Below are 22869 nucleotides of genomic sequence, written 5' to 3' on the forward strand. Positions count from 1 at the left end.
TGTCCGCTACGCTTGCTGCAGGCTCGGTGAGGTAACCGTTAAGCAAGCGCTCGCGTCCTCTGTTTCATGTTTGTCTGTTAATGGTTAGTTAGGCGTGCTTGTCTCTATTGTGCTTATCACGTGGAGATCGCGCATAACCGCGTGCACTGTTGCGAATGCGTGCGGTGTTCGCGGTTAGCTAGCGTTTGTTGTTTTCTGTATCTCCTTATTGTATTTGCTGTGCCTTTGCTACCCTCGTATTCTATTCTGATCTGCCTTGTGTCACGTCTGGCGATCGCACCTCTCGCGATCGCGTTCCTATTTCGTATCTGCTGTTGTGTGTGCGCGGTCGCGGGGTGGCGACTGGATTGGCGCACACACATACAACCTATCCCTTTGCTCAATCTCATTCGCAATCGCCTCTCTTGCGATTGCGTTCTGCGCTTCGTACAATTCCTGTCTGGCACTTGTGGAGGTACAGAGGATTGGTTCCTCTGCACTCCCCAGTGCCATCTGCCGACAGGAATTTCCCTCTACAGGTGCGTAGCACCTTTTGCTGGGTGCCTGCAAATATACGCTTGTGGAGGATTTCCGCCGTGTCAGCGCACGCGTTGTGCGCTGATCACGGAGAAAGTTCCACAATCGTTACAGTTATACCCTCTTGACATAAATATTTAAAAAGTTCAGTCCCTGAGGTAACTATTGATGTATTTTTTTTAATTGTACATTTTTTTATTTTTTTTAAATTACAAAAAAAAAAAAAATGGGGAGTGTGGGAGGTAATGAGTTCATTTTTTGTGTAACACTAATTTTTTTCTATGTAAAAAATGCTTAGGGTGTAGTTTTACTATTTGGCCACAAGATGGCAACAGTAACTTTTTGTTTATTGCGACCTTCCGGACGCTCGCAGGAAGTACAAGGAGGCTGTGAGTGTTTGTTATTTTTCACAATGATCGCACCGCCCATCGGAGAGCAGCGGATCATTGCGGGGCTTAGATCAACGAACGGGAATGGATTTTCCCGTTCATTGCTCTCCGGGTGAGCGGGCGGCGGCGTGTTTACTAGCGGCGGGCGGCGTGTTTACGAGCGGGAGCGCGGGCAGCGGCGGGAGCGCGGAAAGTACGGATTTCTCCGTCCCTGGGGGTTAAAGGATGGAAAAAGGGACGGAGAAATTCGTACGGGCGGGGGTAAAGTGGTTAACCACCCTGGCGTTCTGATTAAATCGCCAGGGTGGCTGCGGGAGGGTTTTTTTTAAATAAAAAAAAAACTATTTCATGCAGCCAACTGAAAGTTGGCTGCATGAAAGCCCACTAGAGGGCGCTCCGGAGGCGATCTTCCGATCGCCTCCGGCGCCCAGAATAAACAAGGAAGGCCGCAATGAGCGGCCTTCCTTGTTTTGCTTATATCGTCGCCATAGCGACGAGCGGAGTGACGTCATCGACGTCAGCCGACGTCCTGACGTCAGCCGCCTCCGATCCAGCCCTTAGCGCTGGCCGGAACTTTTTGTTCCGGCTACGCTGGGCTCAGGCGGCTGGGGGGACCCTCTTTCGCCGCTGCTCGCGGCGAATCGCCGCAGAGCGGCGGCGATCAGGCAGCACACGCGGCTGGCAAAGTGCCGGCTGCGTGTGCTGCTTTTTATTTCATTCAAATCGGCCCAGCAGGGCCTGAGCGGCAGCCGCTGGCGGTGTTGGACGAGCTGAGCTCGTCCAGACCGCTCAGCTGGTTAATTAGCCTTTTTATGAACACACTGAGTATGGTGTGTGAAGGATAAATGCCTAAACTAAGAAGGGAGGGACAGAGTTATTACTGCAGTGCTGGCCACAAAGAGTTCCTATCATTGTGGAATAGGGAGGAGACTAGCTGGTTACTCCTCCCAGCTCTGCTCTGACTACCTCATGGGGAATATATTGGTTAGGTTGAGGAGTTCGGACAACATACACACTGGTGTTCCATTAGGCAAGCAGCATCTAACATTGGCACAGTAAGAAGTTTTGTACTTCCAGTAAGCCAAACAAGTAAAGTATAATAATGCAAAAACTAATTTAGGTGCAATGCACAAAAGTTTGTGCATGGGAAATAACTATATCTTCCACACAATATGCATTACAAAATGAGCCTGATCTAGGGCTTTAAATTTATTAGGAATCCTGTGCTCACATTACTAGAAACAGGACAGTCTATTCTACATGTAGAGTAGATAGCATTGCTGTTATAAGAAGACATTCAGCGGTCAAAACTGCAAAACAAAATGCTTTATCCCCCTTGAACAAAGGGGATATCGCTTGTCATCTGGTGGAGAATCGCTATGAAAGACAAGAATAAAACTCAACATTCCATAGTCAATCCATATAATTAACAATTAAAACTTGGTATGTGAGTTTCCTGCAGATGGAAGCTTCTCTGTTACTTGCGCCTCTTCAAAGTCACTAGAGAAACAATGTTTTCAAAGCCTGCATTTATATCTGTTGTGTTCAAAGTGCACAGGATTCTATGGAAAGGTCCAATTTTCTTCAAGCTGCATAAAATGATGTATTATTTTAAGCTATTCTGATTTTTGAAAAAGCTTTTGTTTTATTGTGCCGCTAGGTTTTCTTTACAATCTTTTCCTCTAACCTTGCATGCTGGAAACAGATAGCCAGAGGTTTAGAAAATGAAAAACATTGCAGGATTGCTTTTTAAAGCTGGGAAATAACTTTAAAGAGAACCAGTCACAAACATGCATTTGTACCTAGTAATCTAACCAAGATGATTTATCAACCTTTATCTGACATATGTGTGTGTGTGTGGGTGTGTAGATGTGTGGGTGTATGTGTAACGATAGGTGTCAGCAACCAGAGAGAGAATCTGATTCTTGGCGATCTGCAGTATCCCCAAGAATACAGATATACCTGATTATTGGGGATCTGCAGAATCGCCAATAATCAAATATGTCTAACCTTTAGACACCTGAGTGAGTAAGTGTTTTGGTGCAACAGTAACCTTTGGACCACCGGGGTAGCAGGTGGTCCAATAAGTAGAGAAGACCCTACTGCAGTCAAGGACACCTGGAGAGGGAGTCCCTGACTGATAAGGAGCAGTGTCCCCTCTGTAGAGCAGGGGACCCCTGCGGAAAGGCTGGACACCCTGCGGGGGGTGACAGCCAGAAGGTCAGACAGGCCGGGTCGGCAACAGAGTATCAGATATGCAAAGTACCAAATCAGAGATCAGAAGAATAGTCAGGAAAGCTACAGGTCATAACAGATATCAGAACAAGGCCTAGTCTGAGGTGTGAGGTCCGTGATCTCAACACCCTGGAACTATGCTAGAGAATAACACAGATGATATACAGTATTCCTAGTCTGGGGTGTGAGGGCCGTGATCTCAACACCCTGGGACTATGCTAGAGAATAACACAGATGATATACAGTATTCCTAGTCTGGGGTGTGAGGGCCGTGATCTCAACACACTGGAACTATGCTAGAGAATAACACAGATGATATACAGTATTCCTAGTCTGGGGTGTGAGGGCCGTGATCTCAACACCCTGGAACTATGCTAGAGAATAACACAGATGATATACAGTAACTGGCTAAGTGTGGATTCCCAGGTCCTCCTGGTTCCACCACACTGAAGGATCTGACTAAGGTCTGAGTGCTAACACATAGGCATTCGCAACGCCAGACAACCAGCAACTGAACAGCAGGATATATATATAGTAAAGCGCTCCACAGCGCCGCCCAGCTCCCATTAACCAATCACTGACTGATCAGGGATCAGCTGACCGCCCTGATCAGCTGATCTTCCTCCTATTGGTATAAAGAGCTTGTCTTGCAGCGCGCACGCACGTAGCTCTCCACCTGTGTGCACTACTAGGTCCAGACAGCCCAGACACATGTTGCTGTGGGGAAACCGCCGCACTGGACGCGGAATCCGCCGCCTTACCATCAGAACACGCGGGCGGCCCCCACGCCATTCCTCCCATGTGCACCACCAGTTCCAGACAACCCAGACGCATGCTGACGCGGACAAACCGCCGCATCAGACGCGGAATCAGCCGCCTTACTGTCAGAACATGCGGCGGCTTTTCCGCTATTCTTCACAGTATGTGTGTGATCTGGACAGCCAATGTGCAAAGTGGTGGAGGCATGCAGCCAATATGTGAATAGCTTCTGTTTAAAGTGGACCTGAACTCTTTCACAGGACAAATGGAAAACAGAGAGAAATGCATCCTGTATCTATTTAGAGAGTTTAGCCTGTTTAATTCCCCCTCATTTGTGTTTAATCACAAGTTGTAACTTGATCTCTTCCCTGTGTCACATGACTGCCAATGGCAGAGATAGCAGATAAGTTTATCTGAAAGCACAGGATGTTAATATTTCTGCTTCCATGAATCAGGAAGTAAAAACAGTGCAGATTTATTTTAGGAATTGTATCAGCTGTAACAAAGAAATTTAAGAAGTTTTTTGTTTAAAGGTTGCTATGCTGTTGTGTATCTTTTAGAGCAGAGAGAACGTTCTGAGTTAAGGTTGACTTTAACTTACATGTATGGACTTTTGCGGGTCTGAACATTAAATGACTAGACCCGACCGGCCAAGTCCAGAAGCCTTTTTCAGAGTGGCGGAGGTGGCAAGAGCCAGCTGAGAGATGCACAAAGAGCGGAGGTAAAATGCAGAGACAGGAAGTCTGAAAGGAGTGACGGCAAGCCAACAGAGTTCACAGTTGAATTTTGGAGGGGACACTGAAAGCAGGAAGGGACAGGTGAGCAGACAATGTAGGGGAAAAGAGGACATGGAGCGGAGAACGTGCAGAGTGGAGAACAGAAGGGAAGAGAGGTGAGAGAACACAGAGAGCGCAGAGGGGGACAGAGGTGTTTGAATCCTAACCTTGGCCCTCCATTCTATGTTCTCTGCACCAGTTCACTGCCCTGGATTGCGCTCAGGGACACCAGATTGCCTAAATCTGCGCATGGGCACAACATGGAGTGGTAACAGCCCGATCTGGGCAGGCTATGTTCCCGGCAGTGAAAGTGCATTGGTACTTTGCTGAAGGTTTTGGCCAGGGTGAGCCTGGAACGCATATACATAAAGGTGTGTAGGGGGAGCACCAGAACCTTCTTGGGATTGTACCTGTACTTGCATTTTTTATCAGAGAGCAATTTCATTTTCAATATGTTGATGTTATAAGTACATAAATATGTATATGAAGTCTTGAAATACTGGTGTTATACTTTCATACAGAATTTTTTACAATATCACTACTGCAACAGAAGAAAAAAAGACACCAGCAATATGGCCACCTCTAAGATCAACTTTTAGATGACTTTTACATCATAATAGCAATGAAAACATGACTGTCTAATTAGCTACTCATGCCACACTTAAAGAGAACCTGTACTGAGCAAAAATATTTAAAATAAACACATGAGGTAACTTCAGATTAACATTACATAGTTACCTTGCCATCAGTTCCTCTCAGAAGCTCACCATTTTCTTCTGACAATAATCCCTTCCAGTTCTGACAACATTTTGTCAGATCTGAAATATATCAGTTGCTGTCAGTAAAATATCAGTTGCTGTCAGTTATAGCTGAGAGGAAAACTGATGTACCAGGTAATGTCCATGTTTGCCTATGGCTCAAGTGGGCGATGTTACAGTTTAACTGTGTGCTGACCAGAAAGCTGTTATAGGTAATGGCCATTTCCAAAATGGAGGACGGAAAATTCCCTTGATCACAGTGAACAAACGGGACGCAGGACAGGAGAAAGACACTGAGGTGTAGACTACATGGAAGGTAAGTATGACTTGTGTATGCTTATTTTGACTTTTAATTTTCAGTTCAGGTTTTCTTTAAGATGACCACCGTAGATCCTCCTACTACAACAGGAGGGGTGTTAATTTCAGGATAATGTAATTAACTGAGAAATCCCCTGGTCACTCACCTGCTTCAACATCATGACTGCAGCAACTTCCATTTTATTTCAATGATATAAAAGTATCAAAGACCACAATAGCCAGGGCTGGGCCGAGGCATAGGCTGGAGAGGCTCCAGCCTCAGGGCGCAATGTAGGAGGGGGCGCACAGTTCATTCAGCTGTCATTCCTAATTGTGTATGAAGCAGAAAGAAATAAGAAAGGGGATACACAGCAGTGACTGCAAGCCAGATAACTAGATATTAAGGTGTTGGGGAGGTTGTGGGCCCTGTGGCCCTCTTAGTCTAATAGCAATCAGCGTGTGACAGCTGGGGTGGGAGGGATGGGGGGGCGCACTTTGGTGTCTCAGCCTTGGGTGCTGGAGGATCTTGTCCCAGCTCTGACAATAGCTCTATATTATTTAATAGTTTATTATACATCCAGTCCAAATAGGTTCACTAGAGTCACTAGGCCATTTGCAATTCACTTTTTCTCCTAAGTTTTCTCCTTGGAGATAATTTTCAACTTCTGTTTGAAATAACTTTTCAGCACTCTGCAATTGAAAAAGTACCAACAAGTAGGTGAAAAAGTGCTGTCAAAATAATTTGGAGTATTTTATTACCGGTACTTGGTGGCTTAATAGGCCTTTTTGTATAAATAAAAGTATTACGCCAGGAGTAATATAGTAACAAGCTGCTACCCTAATTTTAGAGATTCCTCACACCAAGAAGTAAAATACAGTAAATAAGAATCTAGGGTGCGCTAATGGATTATTGCAACCATTAAAACTTTCAATCAATTTAATTATCAATAAACAATACAATCAATATGTAAAATATAAATGCAAATAAACAGTAAAATAGCAGGATCCTGCGTCACTCAAATTCACAACACATCCACACAAACTCACTGCAGCACAACCTGGGGATAAAGTATCAAGCTCCTAATACCATGCAACGGTCCCCCTGCTGATAATGCAATCAAGCTGCATGTTGCCTGGTGCTTAGCCGACAAGCACCGGCTGGGAGTATTGGTGGTGAAGAGTAATGGAAAGTTCCAAGTATATTCCGCTCAGTTCATTAAGAGCAAAGGTTCTTTCAAGATAATATAAAAACACAGTTTTGAAGTACAGGCATGTGGAGCTTATCACTTCCGCCGCAGAAACAGTTAGTTCGTGGGATGCTCCAGGACCGCTCAATCCCGGTAGCCTCGGTCGGCGGCTATGCGGGAGAGTCTATGCGCAAGTGTGGATAGGAAGCGCTGGGTCAGCAGACCCGGTCCTGGACTGCAAATTTCCGCGCTCCATGCCAGAACAGGAAGTCTGGCCCTTGGAATCAGATTGGTGGTGACGTCACTCCTCTCTGCCAATCGCTTACGCATTTTAGAAACTAAACAGCTTCTTTTGTCAGAGCTGGGTCACAGGGGAAGATGGTACATTCCTAAAGGAGCGCTGGCCAATCCCATACACTGTAGTTTGTCATTAGCATAGTAATGTACTAGAACTGGATGCTAACTACTTTTGGACCACGCTAGTTCAAATCTACCCCCTGTTTTGATGCTGATCTGGCTGCCAGGGCGTAGATTTTAACTCACTGCCGCTGTGCGCATCTGCCGTTTTCATCGCTCCCACCGATCTCACCACTGTCTCCCCGCCTCCTCCCGTTGCAGCTTACTCGCCCTGCCAGTCTCTATGACTGTAGAGCCCTGCCAATTTCATTGGCTCCTGGCCGTGTCTATCAATGTAAGCAACTTCTATTGGCTTATATTGATAGACACGGTGCGGAGGCAATGAAAGTGGCTCCTGACCGGCTCTCAGGAACTCTGCCGTCAAAGAGATGTCAGAGTGGGTGGCCCAGGTTCCCGACGTGCAGACGGTCGCACGCCACGCAACACGGGGTCTCCCACTCGGTAAGCCTCCTTCCCCTCCACCTTCCAATCTCCCTCTTCCACACAGTTTCTGCGGTGGTCCGCAGTCTGGTGCCATTTTCTCTGTCACTTTCACTCATGCTCCTTTCTGGGTGCCTATTTATGTACTATTATAGTCCTATTCACTTGGTCATTTTGACACAAATCTGTACTGGACGCTGTGCCTTAGCACTTTTGGATAACCTTTTTATTCACTTTCTCTTTGCTATACAACCTACATTTCTGATCTTACTCAAAGATACACACCAAGTCGCTCACTCCGCTCCTCCAATGAACTTCGCCTGACCGTCCCCCACATCACCCAGTCCCATGCACGCCTCCAAGACTTCTCAAGAGCCGCTCCAACACTATGGAACTCCCTACCTCCACCCATTAGGGCAGCCCCCCTCCTTCAACACCTTCAAGAAGGCCCTCAAAACTCACCTTTTCACTCTGGCCTACCACCCCTCACAATTGCTCTAAACCCACAGCTGAACTCTGGTCCCCTACCTCTCGTGTCCCTACCTCTCCCTCTAGATTGTAAGCCTTCGGGCAGGGTCCTCCTCCTTTTGTGTCCTACCTGATCATGCACCTCCATTACTGTGCACCCATGCTATGCATTTGAGTGAACCTAACTTGCCTAATCTCCATGCTCCCCTCCAGTGACTGACTAAGCATTACCTTGTACTCATACTGTGCGGTGTGATCTGGTTTTCTTGTATTCCTGTACTGTCATATTGCTGTTTATCACCCCTAAATATTGTCTGTAACCTAAATTAATGTCCAGTGCTGCGTACTATGTTGGCGCTTTATAAATACAATAAATAATAAATATACACTGTTACATTTGGTGATTTGGTCTGTATTATGTGCAATACTTCACTTATATGTGTTTTCTAATTACTCGAACGGTGGATGGGCATATTTATTATATCTTGTGTATTTACTATGATGGTAACCTTGTTGGAACCTCTGTCTCTATTATTATGTACTTTGTTTAAATAGTATCCTAGCGTGCTACCGTTCACTTGGTTTTTATTGATTTTTATGGATGTTAGTGATGTTTTGATATGGAAAAAAAAGGTATATTGACCATTTAGATTTTGAGTGGTGTGGTTTTGTGCAGATCTCCTTTTTCTTCTTTTGTGCATACACTGGTACTTAAAGTGGACCCAAACCAAACATTTTTTAATTCAAAATATTTAGTTGCAGCACTCTGACACATACAAAGATAAATAAACTAGCCTATGAGCATTTCAGTGCATGCTTTTCACCCTTATCTTTTTATAACTAGGGTTATACAGGTGGCAGCCATTAGCAATTCCTCCTTTGCCGGACACCACCTACTCCACCAGTCTGCTGGATTCTGTCCCAGGAATGTGAAAGGAAGGGAGGGGTTTCTCCAATAAATGTAAAATATTTTATATTTGTCATCACGCAGCTGAAAAAAGGCTGCTATTTATTTTTATAATTTAGAAAATAGATTTTATTTCTGAAATCTTGTATTTTTAATTTGGGTCCACTTTAAGTGGCTACGCTTTTGTTTAGCTTATTTATAACAGGTAAACGTTCAATGGATGTCACATACTTACACTGATGACTTAAGGGGATACAATATACAGTATGCAAGAACATTGCAGTCAGTAGCTGACAGCATATTGTGTATTATGTAAGATAAGGAAGTTGTTTATATGTACCAGTATTTTTAATCTATGACAAAAAAAGCAACTGGAGACAGTTTTTACCAGGTGTTTTTACAGGCTTAATAATTAGAAATCAGAATTTTACCTGCCTATTAACTAGTTCACCACTAAGGGATTTTTCCCCTTAAAGGATACCATAACCAATAGATGCCGGTGTCCGGGCGACTCTCCTGACCTCTAACCCGGACATACTGCGCCGCACATGTGCAGTATGTCCGTTCTTCACCGCTTCTGCCGGCGGGTAATTTCGGCAGAAGCAAGTTTACTCCCCTGGCTCCTCCATCTGTGGAGCGCAAGACGCTATGAAGGAGGAGCCAGGGGAGTGAACTTGCTTCTGCTGAAATTACGCGTCGGCAGAAGCGGTGAAGAGCGGACATACTGAGCATGCGCGATGCTGTTAGAGGTCAGGAGAGTCGTCTGGACACCGGCATCTATTGGAGAAGATTGGCGGCTGACGGCAGGGAACAAGAGAGGTGGTAAGTATCTAATTTTCCCTTCCTAGCCACCGCACCTTTCTTTTTTTCAGTTGTGGTATCCTTTAAAGAACAAGCAACACCCATGCTAACCTAGAAATAAAAAACACATATATAAGTAGATAAATACTAGTTCTACTTACATAACAGATGTATTGTGTTATCCACGTAATGATTCCTGTGAATTTTATAAAAGAAAAGCAGAAAATCCTATTCTAGGCAGTGGCCATCTTGCCAAGCTAATGCTGACATCATATCCTCCCTAACTCTTGTTTGCCCCCTCCCTTCTCTTGCTCAGTGTGTATTCATTAGCTGCCCTCCTCCCAGAGTTTTCAGACACTCCCACTGAGGTGTATACTAGGAACAGCACTGTCTTATCCACCAAACCTCAGCCTTGCTTGTAAACACAAGTGATCAGAGGGTGTTTCTGATAAGCAGCTAGGCAGGGAAATAAATGGAAGAGGAGGAATATATTATAGATAAAAAGAACTCCCAGCATTCAACTGTTTGGCACTGTTTGGCACTAGGGCCAGTGCTCCTAACGTATGTGATAACTCCAAATCATAACAGCAGAAAAAGTTTTGCAAGTTTTGAATGCAGGATTAGCATCTTTATCACTTAATACACTCAGACCAGTTGCTGTTGAAATTTGATTTTATGGTGACAATACCTCTTTAAAGAGGAACCATCGCGAAAATCTTAAAATTTGAAACACATACAAATAAGAAGTACATTTCTCCCAGAGTAAAATGAGCCATAAATTACTTTTCTCCTATATTGCTGTCACTTACAGTAGGTAGTAGAAATCTGACATTACCGACAGGTTTTGGGCTAGTTCATCTCTCTATAGGGGATTCTCAGCATAGCCTTTATTCTTTATAAAGACATTCCTTTAAAATGATTTATACAAAGATGCTGGCCAGCCTCCCTGCTCCATGCACACTATTTTGGCAGTTGGACAGAGCAACTGCCATTCACTAAGTGCTTTAAAAAATAAAGAAAACCCTGAGAACCCCCTATGAGAAGATGGGATAGTCCAAAATCTGTCGGTAATGTCAGATTTCTACTACTGTAAGTGACAGCACCATAGGAGAAAAGTAATTTATACTCTAGGAGAAATGTATTTCTTATTTGTATGTGTTTAAAATTTTAAGACCGTTCCTCTTTAACCTCCCTGGCGGTAAGCCCGACCTACATTCGGGCTCGCCACCGGAGAGGATCGCATGGCCCCCGCCGGAGTATATTTTTAAATAAAATTTGTTGCAGATGGTTAAGCTAGCACTTCACTAGTGCCTCCAGTCCCCCCTGATCACCTCCCCAATACATACCCCCAGGGATCCCACAATGGCGCAGCCTCCCAATCAGCTCCAGGCTTCACTATGGGGAGGATCGGGACTGCGCATGTCGTCATGAAGCGAAGCTAGATACTGAAGCTGCGGGTCTGGCGGGATCGCGGACGGGTAAATATTACCGGCGGCGATCGGAGGGATCAGAGGGGTGCCGGAGGGCTTGGGGGGCATATTTAGCTAGCGAAGTGCTAGCTTAGGCATTTAAAACAACTTTTATTTTAAAAAAATCCTCCCGCGGACGCAGCATCAGAAACTGCGTACCGCGAGGGAGGTTAAGGACCAGAGCAATTTTTACCTTTCATCACTTCTCCCTTTCATTAGCCAATAACTTAATCACTACTTATCACAACAAAATGATCTGTATCTGGTTTTTTCACCACCAATCAGGCTTTCCTTAGGTGGTACATTATGCTAAGAAAAAGTTTATTCTAAATGCATTTTAATAAGAAAAAATGGAAAAAAAATGTCTGTTTTTTTGGCCATTATAATTTATTTTCAAATAAAACGTTCTACTGTGGATAAAACCCACACATTGTATTTGCCTATTTGTCCCAGTTATTGTAACATTTAAAATGTTTCCGTAGTACAATGTACGGTGCCAATATTTTATTTGGCAATAAAGGTGCAATTTTTCAGTTTTGCGTTCATCACTAATTACAAGCCCATATTTTCATATTTTGACATATGTATAAAAAAGTTTAGTCTCTAAGGTAACTGTATTTTTTTTGTCATTTTTGTTTTATGCAAATGTTTTATTTGGGTAACAATGGGAGAGTGTGGGAGGTAGAGACCTGCAGCGGGTCGGGTACCCGAGGGTACCCGCTGGTAACCCGAAATGCGGGTCGGGTTCGGGTACCCGAATTGATTCAAGCTGCGGGTGCGGGTCGCGTGCGGGTAGCGACTTGCGGGTGCGGGTAGGGTTGCGGGTAGCGGTCTGCGGGTGCGGGTCGCGGGTAGCGAAAGCAAGCTAAAAACCTTCTGGGGTAGCGGGCCTGCGGGTCGCGGGTCGGGTGCGGGTAGCGGTTCTGCGGGTGCGCGTCGGGTTGCGGGTATCAAATTCACCAGAAAGCGGGGCGCGGGTTGGGTGCGGGTAGCGGGTCGCGGGTCGGGTATGAAAAAGTGGACCCGCGCAGGCCTCTAGTGGGAGGTAAGGGGTTAATTCTTCATAATCTTTGTAATTAAAAAAAATGCATGCAGGTGTAATTTTACTATTTGGCCACAAGATGTCCCCATGCATTATCTTCCTGTTGCATACTGCAACAGTGATAGATGAATATTTACTTCCTTGGGACTTTAGATGAAGTCCTGCAGGACACAGATATACTGCATTTGGTGCAGTAACTTGTTTAAGATGTGTGCAATTGTTACCACTTATTATGTCTGGATGTTTTTAATGCAGAAAATTTTAAACACTATGGGCCCAATCCAATTCACTTTTCTCCTAAGTTTTCTCCTAGGTGATATTTTCACATCTCATCAATAAAATGCCTTTTAAGTCACCAGCAAGCAAGAAAATACTCAAAAGATTTTTGACAAAACCTTTTTTTACCTACTTTTTTGTACTTTTTCAATTGCTGAGTGCTAGAAAGTTGTTTTAAACAGAAGATGAAAAATTATCTCCTAAGAGAAAAAGTGAACTGGATTGGGCCCTATGACTATCCCCAATGTTTTCCCTAATATTTTTCCCAATACGTAAAAGGCTTCTAATGATAAGAAATCAGATGTGCATGCCGATCAAGGGAGATTTGTGCAACTGTTGCCACTTGTTGTAATGAATGTGTTTATGTCTGAATGTTTTCAACGTACAAAGTTTCAAAAAGCTACATTCTTACCAAGAATCTTGTATTATGATTGTAGGTTTAAAACACACTGGATAAAGTGGGAAAGTGCTCTGATGAAACATGTTGTCTTTTCAGTTCACTATAAATTAAATTTACATTACCATGTATATGTGTGTGTGTGTGCGTGCGTGCGCAGAGGCGTAGCTAGGACTTTCAGCGCCCGGGGACAAAGACTATTAATGCGCCCCCTAAGGTGAAGGCTGCGCCGCGGCAAAAAAGGGGGCGTGGTCAGATAATGTGGGCGTGGTTATGGGTGGAGCCAAATGTACAGGAAGTTAGCAGTAGTGTAAGCAGACCTGCCAAGCACGCTGTTGGATGAAAATACTTCTCCAATAAACATAATGTACTGATAAGCAATAACAGTAAACCAAATAGAAAAAAGCAAAAGAAGTGCAGAAAAGAACTATATTGGTTTCAATGTTTATTTCAACATTTTTTTTTATAAACCGTGCCATTGTAAAAGACAACAATACAATTGCATAAAACCAAACAGTGCAATATATAGCATCCCGAATGGGAGCATCAACAACATTTTATAAAACAGTAACTCTAGCAGCATTCTGTTTTGACACAGAATCAAAATCTCCTGCATTTAAATAAATTTAGCATATGTAAACCTTTACACATCTATGCATTATTATGCCTGAGAGTTAGCCATTATCAACCCCAAGATTGCCCAAATGTCCGTGTATTAAAAGGGCTGGGCATCCATCACATTGCACCTTTACTTTCACATTAATAATCGTACCTATATACTCCATTGTGGAGCAACAAACAAAAATATTCTGAATCTACATTCCTTTCAATTTAATAATCATACCTGCACATCACACTCCATTATGGAGAAAACAAACCGAATGTTCTATATCTACATAAATCACACAATCTGTGTGTTGGGGCTAGGCATTTACCATTATACAGTATAATCTTGTTATAGTAAACTACTTATCCAGGTCCCAGCGAAACTCCATTATAAGTATATGGGAGTAAGTAACACCTGGTATAGTAAATCTCAGTGGAATAAAACTGTAGGTATAGTTCACCGGTGCTGTGGCCCTTACAGTACTATGTTTTCAGTTATACTGTAAAGTGGACTGGCGTATGAGTCATGTGAGACCCATGAGCCGTGGTCATTAGGGATGGGCTCACAAGTGCTTCGGCACGCAAATTCGTGATTTAAATTAGTTTTAGGTTTAATTACAGCAGGTGTGGGGCGGGGAATGAAAGTGTTATTTACCCATAAATCAGCATCCTCCCTGCGCTCCAAATAGGTCCATGCATCCTATTAGTCGCGTTCCAAGCCTCGCTGCCGTCACTTTCTCCTTCAAGCAGGAAGGAGGAAGTGACGGCAGCAAGGCTTGGAACGCGAGTAAAAGGATGCATGGACCTATTTGGAGCGCAGGGAGGACGCTGATTTATGGGTAAATAACACACTCATTCTCCTCCCCACACCTGCTGTAATTAAACGAATTTAAATCATGAATTTGAGTGCCAAAGCACTTGTGAGCCCATCTCTAGTGGTCATGTCGGCTGCTCTCTACACGCAACTGTAGCCTGCATGAGTGTTCTCAACTGGGAGCAGATTGGACCAGCGTTCTCCACAGAAGTTTTTTTCCAGCAAGGTGGCATGAAAGTATCCGGGTGGGGATCAACGGGGGAATGCAGGTCCAGTGCAACACTGCTTACATCATAGGAGGAGGATGAGAAGGAGAACCCATGACAGCCGGGCACCCACCAAAATTAGCAGGGTGGAGCACCCAGCTAAAAAAGAGCCTGGGCAGAACACTGTTATTTATCCATTTTACCCAACTTGAAATTGCATCATGTGTACCACACTAGGTCTCAGCAGTTGATGTTGCTGTGCACCGGACGGTAAAGTCACGGTTCCCTTAGTTCAGCATGCAAAAACAGCCCAAAAACTATGCACAGTGCTCAATACCCTCAGTAGTCTGAATGGTGTTGATTTGTTCTGTTTTTGGTTTTCATTTTCAAAATGCCATTTAAAAAGAAAAAAAAAAATATGACTCCCACATATTGACTGAATAAAGATACAGTGTACACTTAATGTCCTTGAGTATGACAATTATCTTATAAATAACTTGGCCTGGTCCCTTGGCGTTCACCATAAAGGGCAGTGTTCTCCCCAGGCTCTTTTAGCAGGGTGCTCCACCCGGCTAGTTTTGGTGAGCACCCGGCTGTCACCGGCTCACCTCCTCCTATGCTGTAAGCAGAGTTGCACACAGAAGCACCGGCCCTGCATTCTCTCATATTGCCCCACCCGGCTACTATTTTATGCCACCTGGTTGGAAAAAAATTTCTGGGAAGAACACTGAAGGGATTCTACTGTATACCAATAATGCCAGCCTGAACATAAGGTGGGCATATCGTCACAAACTTTACACAGAGAAACAGTTCTATTCAATGAGACAGCCCACAGTAAAGAAATATAAAACCGAAAACGTTAATAAATAACATTTAAATAAAATATTAATTTTCAAAGAAAAAAAGCTGAAATATACATTCACAGTAATGTGCAAAACCCAATAGTCAAAAATCACAGCAATTGAGGCTAGGTTCACAGTGGGACGTGAGTAGTGATGAGACGTTAAACTGGAAACGCAGCAATACAATGTAACAAAAAACAAAACAAGGTGTTAATGCAGCTTAACGCTGTGTTACCATCTTATAGATTAGATACAGTGGAGCACCCAGGCAATGAAAAATGTATGCTTCCCTGTATCTGTAAACGTCTGCGTTAAGAGGTAACACACTGCAGCAGTGCTTTACAATGTATAACGCTGAACCCGCAACATCCTACTATGAACCTAGCATCACAGGGTAATATAAATTACATAGTATAATAATCAAAGAATCAACTGCACCACAAACATTCAGAAATATATTTAAAAAAAAAAAAAGTGAAGCAGATGTAAACCATAGAAAAATCAGCTGCCCCACAAATGTTCAGAAGTATAAACAAGAGTGAAGTGGATGTAAACCATTTGAAAATATTAAAGAACCACTGTCATGAATGTGGCTGGTTTAAAGGACCACTATTGCACTGTCAGGCGCAAACAAACTGTTCATGCCCAAGCTGTAAAAGAAAAAAAAAAAAAAGCAACCAGCTCAATGTAGCTTGAAATGGTGAGTTTAGAAAAATTGTTTCTTCATAGATCCTCAGACAGCAGAGATATCCACGAATGCATTCCCTGTGCAGTCCACTATCCTCACTTGAGGGCCAAGAGAGAGAACACTAGGCAAGGCTACATAGGGACTTAACACCATTCTGACCTTGGGGATGGTTGAACCTCCAAGACTGTAGGTAGAAGAAATATTTAGAATGTAAGTTTTTCATTAAAGAGCAATTTTCCTTGCCTTCGCTGCTGCAAATCTATCAATTATTTCCTCAAAATTGATGCTGTCGGTAACCTCCCGCTCCACACTCAACAAAGCCAAGGCTGACAATCTTTCCTGCCCCATGGATGATCTCAGGTAGGACATGATCAGTTTTAACTTGCTGAAAGATCTTTCACAACTGGCAATGGATGTTGCAACTGTCAGTAAGATCTGAAGGCCAACTCTCAGATTTGGAAAAACATCATCTCCATACTGCACAATGAATCGAAGTAGGTCCTCTGGTGTCAAAAGCTTAACATCAGCCCTTGTGTTCAGTAACATTTGGCAGTCAAGTATTTCACTGAACATCTCCAAGCCATCCAAGTCCGTATCATAAAAGCTTCCCATATCAATGCATCTTTGTTTCAAGGTACTTTCATCAGTTGTGCACATCAGTTCTTTTATGTCTAAAAGAAAGCCAAAACTGGAGTCCAGTTTCTTCAAGCTGTTGAATCGGTCTCCCATTTCTGTATGTATTTTGTCAATCATACTTTTCATCAGTCGCAGCATTTCTTTTTCCGCTGTAAGCCCTACATCCTCTGCTGTTTCTCCAGCCATTTTCTTTTTCTTCCTTGGCCGTCTCTCGACTTGGACATTACAAGAACTGCACAGTTTCTTTGCTTCTGCAAGAGAAATATTGCATATGTCATCACTGTTTTCTAAGAAATACACTTGCAAAGCCTGAATATCTTGAGCAGCATTATGGAAATTCATGGTGTGGTCCTGAAGCCTTTTCTGAACCCGGTCAATCTTGGCAAGTATAGTATTCCAGAATCGAAGAAGAACCAAAAATTCAAATGTTAAAATTCGATGTAACAACTGAACTGCATCACTTCTGGTTTCTGAATTTTCATCGTGATCTTCTGCAATATCTTCCAGTAGTTCTACCAAGTCTTCTAGTTGATCGTGTATTGGTTTAACAGCTTCTACTCTGGCACTCCATCGAGTTTCTGACTCGGACTTCAAAGATACACCAAGAGCAGTTCTCAGTCTCTCCCATCGAAGAGTTGACCGTGAAAAGTAAAGATAGATAGCTTGCACAGTACAGAAAAATGTCACACCTGCAACCTCATGACTAACAGCATGAACCCCGACTAAATTAAGTGTGTGGTTATCACAGTTCACAAATGTAGCTTTTGAATTAATTGCAGCAAGTCTTTGTTGCACTCCAGATTTGTAGCCAGACATTACAGCTGCATTATCGTAACATTGTGATCGACAGTCTTCAAAGGGTAATTTATCCTTTTCCAGTTGTTGCAATATTATGTTTGCAATACTTGCTGCATCCTTTTTATGTGCTTGAATGAAGCCTAAAAAAGATTCCCTCACAACCACAGTTTTAGCTTCAAAGTTCACATCTACGTATCGAATGGTTTCTGACATTTGTTCTTGGTGAGCCACATCAGGCGTTGAGTCAAACATTATACCGTAGTATTTGGCTCTCTGTATGTCGTGGACAATTTTTTCCTTAACTGTAGTTGCTAGAAGCTGTATAAATTCATTTTGGATTTCCGGTGAAAGATAGGTTGGTGAACCTGGATGCTGCTGCACATAAGAAAGGTGGCTCTTCATAACCGGATCAAAATCTGCAACCAGCTTCAGCAGTTCTATAAAATTGCCAGGGTTTTTGCGACTCTCCCTGTTTTCAACGGTAGTTTCTCTGTGGCCTCTAAGTGCCAAATTTTGTTTAGCTAAATATTTTATGCAGCATAATACCCTTGTAAGCACTTGTCGCCATTTTTCTTTCTCTGTAGCAATCTGCCTTTGAAGCTGTGCATCTATGAATCCTTCTTTTCTTATCATCCTCCTTTCCATTTCCTTCCACGTCGTGAAAGAATCCCGATGCCTTTGTGAGTTTTCATGTGCAGTAATTTTTTCTGGTTTCTTCCAAATACGAAAACCATTTTCAGTTTCCAGTGAAGAACGGTTACTGACTACATCTTTGGATGGAAAAAGCATACAAGAGAAACAAAATGCTATAGCCTTCAGAGGGGAATAAAGCAGCCAGGATCGACTCACTGTGCCTCCTTTCCCTTTGCCTAATTGTTTTGTAAACCAAGCTGAAGTCATTGATCTATTCTTTTTGGGTGAAAAAGGCCCAACACTGTTCTGGAAAAAAATCGACCCTTTCTCCACTATTTCTATGCGAAGTGAATCAGAAACAGTAGGTTTTCCCGATGCCTGGTCAAACTTTATATACCCAAAATCTTGATGTTGTATTACATCAGCTATGATCTGAGTACATTCTGGCGTCTGTTTAACTGGATCAGGTGAAACATCCAACTCTGCAGAATTTGATGAACTTTGACTTTCGGTTTCAACTACATCTGGCTGTGTGGACTCACTTTCACTACTGTTTGTCTCTTCTAAGTTTTCTTGTTCAAGTGTTACAGTAGAGTCCTGTGATGTGTGTCTTCCTACATCCCCCACTGATTTTGATGTTGATTGTTCCAAATCGCTTCCTCTATTCAAAAATGCTGACAATATTTTACTTGACTTTGCACATTCTTCAGCTTGGACCTTCCTTCTTCTTCTTCCTTCTGCCCCACTTAATTTTTTCTTTTGTGCTCCTTTCATTGTACCAAATATCTGTAAAAAATAGAAATATAAAAATTATTAACTGATCATGTTGGAACTAAGGCTACGTTCACAGTGGTGCATTATTATGGATGCTTTGCAATGCAGGTTAGTATATTGCAATACACCACCTATGCAACATTCACAGTGCAGCAAGAGTGTTGCGGTATAACAGGTTGCAGCATCGTAACACATATCCACTAAATGTGCGTGTTAACAGTAAAAGTTAGCATACTTTCATTGTATGCTTCTTTGTACCTGACACAACACGTGGATAACCTGCAATGATGCTGTCTTGATCCGTTACGCTCCTGCTGTCACAGGGAATGCAGCACAACGGACACTATGAACGTGGCCTTAAAGTAAGTTCCAACATGATCAGTTATAAATGTACTATTTCTATTGTTTACAAAATATTTTTTAACTATTATATTTTGCAAAAAATCTTCTGGAAAATAATTTTAACAATCTGAAAACGCGTTCTTTGGAGCAATCAGGATTGAAATCTGACGAAGGCTGCACAGCCAAAAGCTTTCTCTTATTCTTTTAAACAGGCTGTCACATGTGGGTTTGATATGGCTGTGTAAAACTTAAAGCTATAGGCTTGCTATACACCAGCGGTTCTGGATGCTTGCTTGGCTTAACAAAGGCGAAAAGGGATAATTTGCATATTTAGTAGTAGTGCATTGTGGGTAACCACAAATGTTCATTTATAACTGAATTATTGCAAATTTCCTTCTGTTTTAAGAAGGCAATTACACCAAGCTTTGCTTTTTTAGTAGGATGGCTTTTTGGTTCCTTTTATCCCCCTATACATTCCTAGTAGTTTGGGTCACCCTGAGCTGCTTGGTTACTCTGTTATTCTTTTACGTTCGACAGTAAATGGTATCATCCCGTTTCAAAAATTCTACAGATTATTCTTTGAGGACACATAAAGGTAAATTACAACAGTCAGCGCTGAGACATCACAAATATTTATTTACTTAGTACACTTATGTACTAAATACAGATAGACCCATGCATGCGCAGAAAACCCCGACTGAGCCTATTTCCTGCTGGAAATTCATAGCCGCTGGTGGAGGAAGAGAAGAAGCCACCTGCAACAAGTAAATATAACTTCTTACTGCTACAGACTCATTTGGCTGCACTAGGCAGCCAAACGAGATATGCCGACATAGGCTGTCACTGCGCCAGCAGCCTAAAACGAAGCATTTTCGTTTGAAGCTGCCATTGGGTTAAGAAGGTTGGTTACATAAATGCTACTAAAAAGAATTACATTGCAAGTTATGTTGAAATAAAATCACTCACCCAGTGTAGAGCTTCTGAGTGGCTGAAGGCACAAAGAGCCTGTGGATGGAGGTCTGCTGTGATGTTCTACCAATGTCAGTGGAACTACAAAGAAACACATGTAATAATTAGAATTATAGCTCCTCTGAGTCCACTCAGTAACTGGGCAAAATTAGTCAAAAAGTTCCAACTTCCAAGCTAAACAAGCTTCTTATAATAAAAATATTGAAAGGACAACTGAAAACGAGTCCACATGTCACATTGTCAGTTCAATTTACAAATATTCCTCTATATAATCTTTTAAATTCACCAGGTGTTAAAATGATCATGAATTATCTGTGGGGCACATTAACCATTTCAGCCCGCGGGGATTTTCCACCTTATGCATCGGAGCAATTTTCACCTCCCATTCATTCGCTAATAACTTTATCACTACTTATCACAATTTATTGATCTATATCTTGTTTTTTCCGCCACTAATTAGGCTTTCTGTGGGTGGTAAATTTTGCTAAGAGCCACTTTACCGTAAATGCATTTTAACAGGATTAATAAGAAAAAAATGGAAAAAATTCATTATTTCTCAGTTTTCGGCCTTTATAGCTTTAAAATAATCCACGCTACCATAATTAAAACCTATATATTTTATTTGCACATATGTCTCGGTTATTATACCATTTAAATTTTGTCTCTATCACAATGTATGGCGACAATATTTTATTTGGAAATAAAGGTGCATTGTTTCCGTTTTGCGTTCATCGCTATTTACAAGCCGATAATTTAAAAAATGTTTGTATTTAAAAAGTTCAGACTCTTTGGTAACTATTTATGTCTTTTTTTTTTTTTTTATTGTAATTTTTTTTTTTTTTCCATTAAAATTTTTATTTGGGGAATATTTTGGTGTGGGGCATAAACAGTTAATTTTTAATGTTGTTGTCTATGTAAATTGTAATGTTAAAAATGTGTAGCTGTAGTTTTGCTATTTGGCCACAAGATGGCCACCTTCATTTTTTTTCTCCATCCTTGTACTTCCTGCTAAGCGGAAGTACAAGGGCGATGCGGAACTCTCTCTGGGCAGAAGAACTGAAGCCTCACAGGTGAGCGCTTCGGTTTTTCTGCGGGGGAAAGGGATCGGTGATCGGGAACCATGTTCCCTTTCACTGATCCCAGGGCTACCGGGCGGCACAGCGGGGATGCGGGGGCGCGCCCGCGATCGCGGGCGGGAGCGCGCCCAAGCGCGGGAGCGCTACAGAGCTGCCGCCCGGACGTGAGCTTCACGTCCGGGCGGCGGAAATGGTTAACTGTGTGGTGAACACCTGGATGATAGAAAAGAGGTATGGATTGACTGTGCTATGAATACATTACTATAATAATAACAATCATAATAATTACAATAATAATAACGGATGACACTGGGCTAAGACAATGGTAGGATTAGATTGTGCGCTCCTCTGACAAAGGACACTCCGTGATTAAAGCTTTAACCTGTGTAATGGATACAGCAGTGCAATACACACATAATGAGGAAGAACATTACACCATGGTGGAAGGTTGGGATTGTACTCACCCAGTTGAGGGCTTGAGGCTGCCTGGAACAGTTGGGAAGTCCTGTCCTGGAGAGCCCAGTATCCTGGTCTGCAAGAAAACTGGCTGGAGACGTGGTAGTGCAGAGCTGATGTTGTGGCTGAAGGTCTGGTCTGGTGGTGACAGAAAATTATAAGGGCAGGAATATTTAGAACAGATTGTCTATGCTATATGAATACATAATGATATGGTAACACAGCTATGACTATAGTAGGATTACATTATGTGCCACTCTGAGGACAGTCAGTGACATGACTATGTACTCTAAAGTGCTGCAGAAGATGTCAGTGCTATATAAATACATAATAATAATATGCGAGGACATTAGCCTATGACTATGGTAGGATTAGATTGTGAGCTCCTCTGAGGATAGTCAGTGACATGACTATGTATTCTGTAAAGTGCTGAAGAACCTGTCAGTGCTATATAAATACATAATATTATGGTAGGACATTTGACTTTGACTATGGTAGGATTAGATTGTGAGCTCCTCTGAGGACAGTCAGTGACATGACGATGTACTCTGTAATGTGCTGCAGAAGAGGTCAGTGCTATATAAATACATAATAATAATAATAATATGGTAGGACATATGCCAGGATTACACTAGGAGTGTGGTAGGATTAGATTGTGAGCTCCTCTGAGGACAGTCAGTGACATGATTGGGACTCTGTAAAGTGCTGCGCAACCTGTCAGTGCTATATAAATACATAATATGGTCGGACATATGGCAGGATAACACTAGGAGTGTGGTAGGATTAGATTGTGAGCTCCTCATTCACCAGAAAATAATCGCTATGTGGTGAGCATTCACCAGAAAATCGCTATGTGGGCAGCATTCACCAGAAAATAATCGCTATGTGCGCAGCAGTCACCAGAAAATAATCGCT

The 22869-nt window shown here is 42.6% G+C and overlaps 1 protein-coding gene across 1 annotated transcript; it reads right to left on the reverse strand.

Moving 5' to 3' along the window:
- Positions 1-16492: 16492 nt before the first annotated feature.
- Positions 16493-19111, reverse strand: LOC137537831 (zinc finger MYM-type protein 1-like). Its single transcript, XM_068259786.1, has one exon. The coding sequence runs from the start codon at positions 19109-19111 to the stop codon at positions 16493-16495; it is 2619 nt and encodes an 872-aa protein (XP_068115887.1).
- Between the last annotated feature and the right edge of the window lie 3758 nt (positions 19112-22869).

The sequence above is a fragment of the Hyperolius riggenbachi genome, chromosome 11 (assembly GCF_040937935.1).
Source record: "Hyperolius riggenbachi isolate aHypRig1 chromosome 11, aHypRig1.pri, whole genome shotgun sequence".
In the NCBI taxonomy this organism is placed as follows: domain Eukaryota; kingdom Metazoa; phylum Chordata; class Amphibia; order Anura; family Hyperoliidae; genus Hyperolius; species Hyperolius riggenbachi.

What these genes read in the sequence shown, in the direction of transcription:
- LOC137537831 (XM_068259786.1), bottom strand. Translation starts at nt 19,111, where the DNA reads ATGAAAGGAGCACAAAAGAAAAAATTAAGTGGGGCAGAAGGAAGAAGA.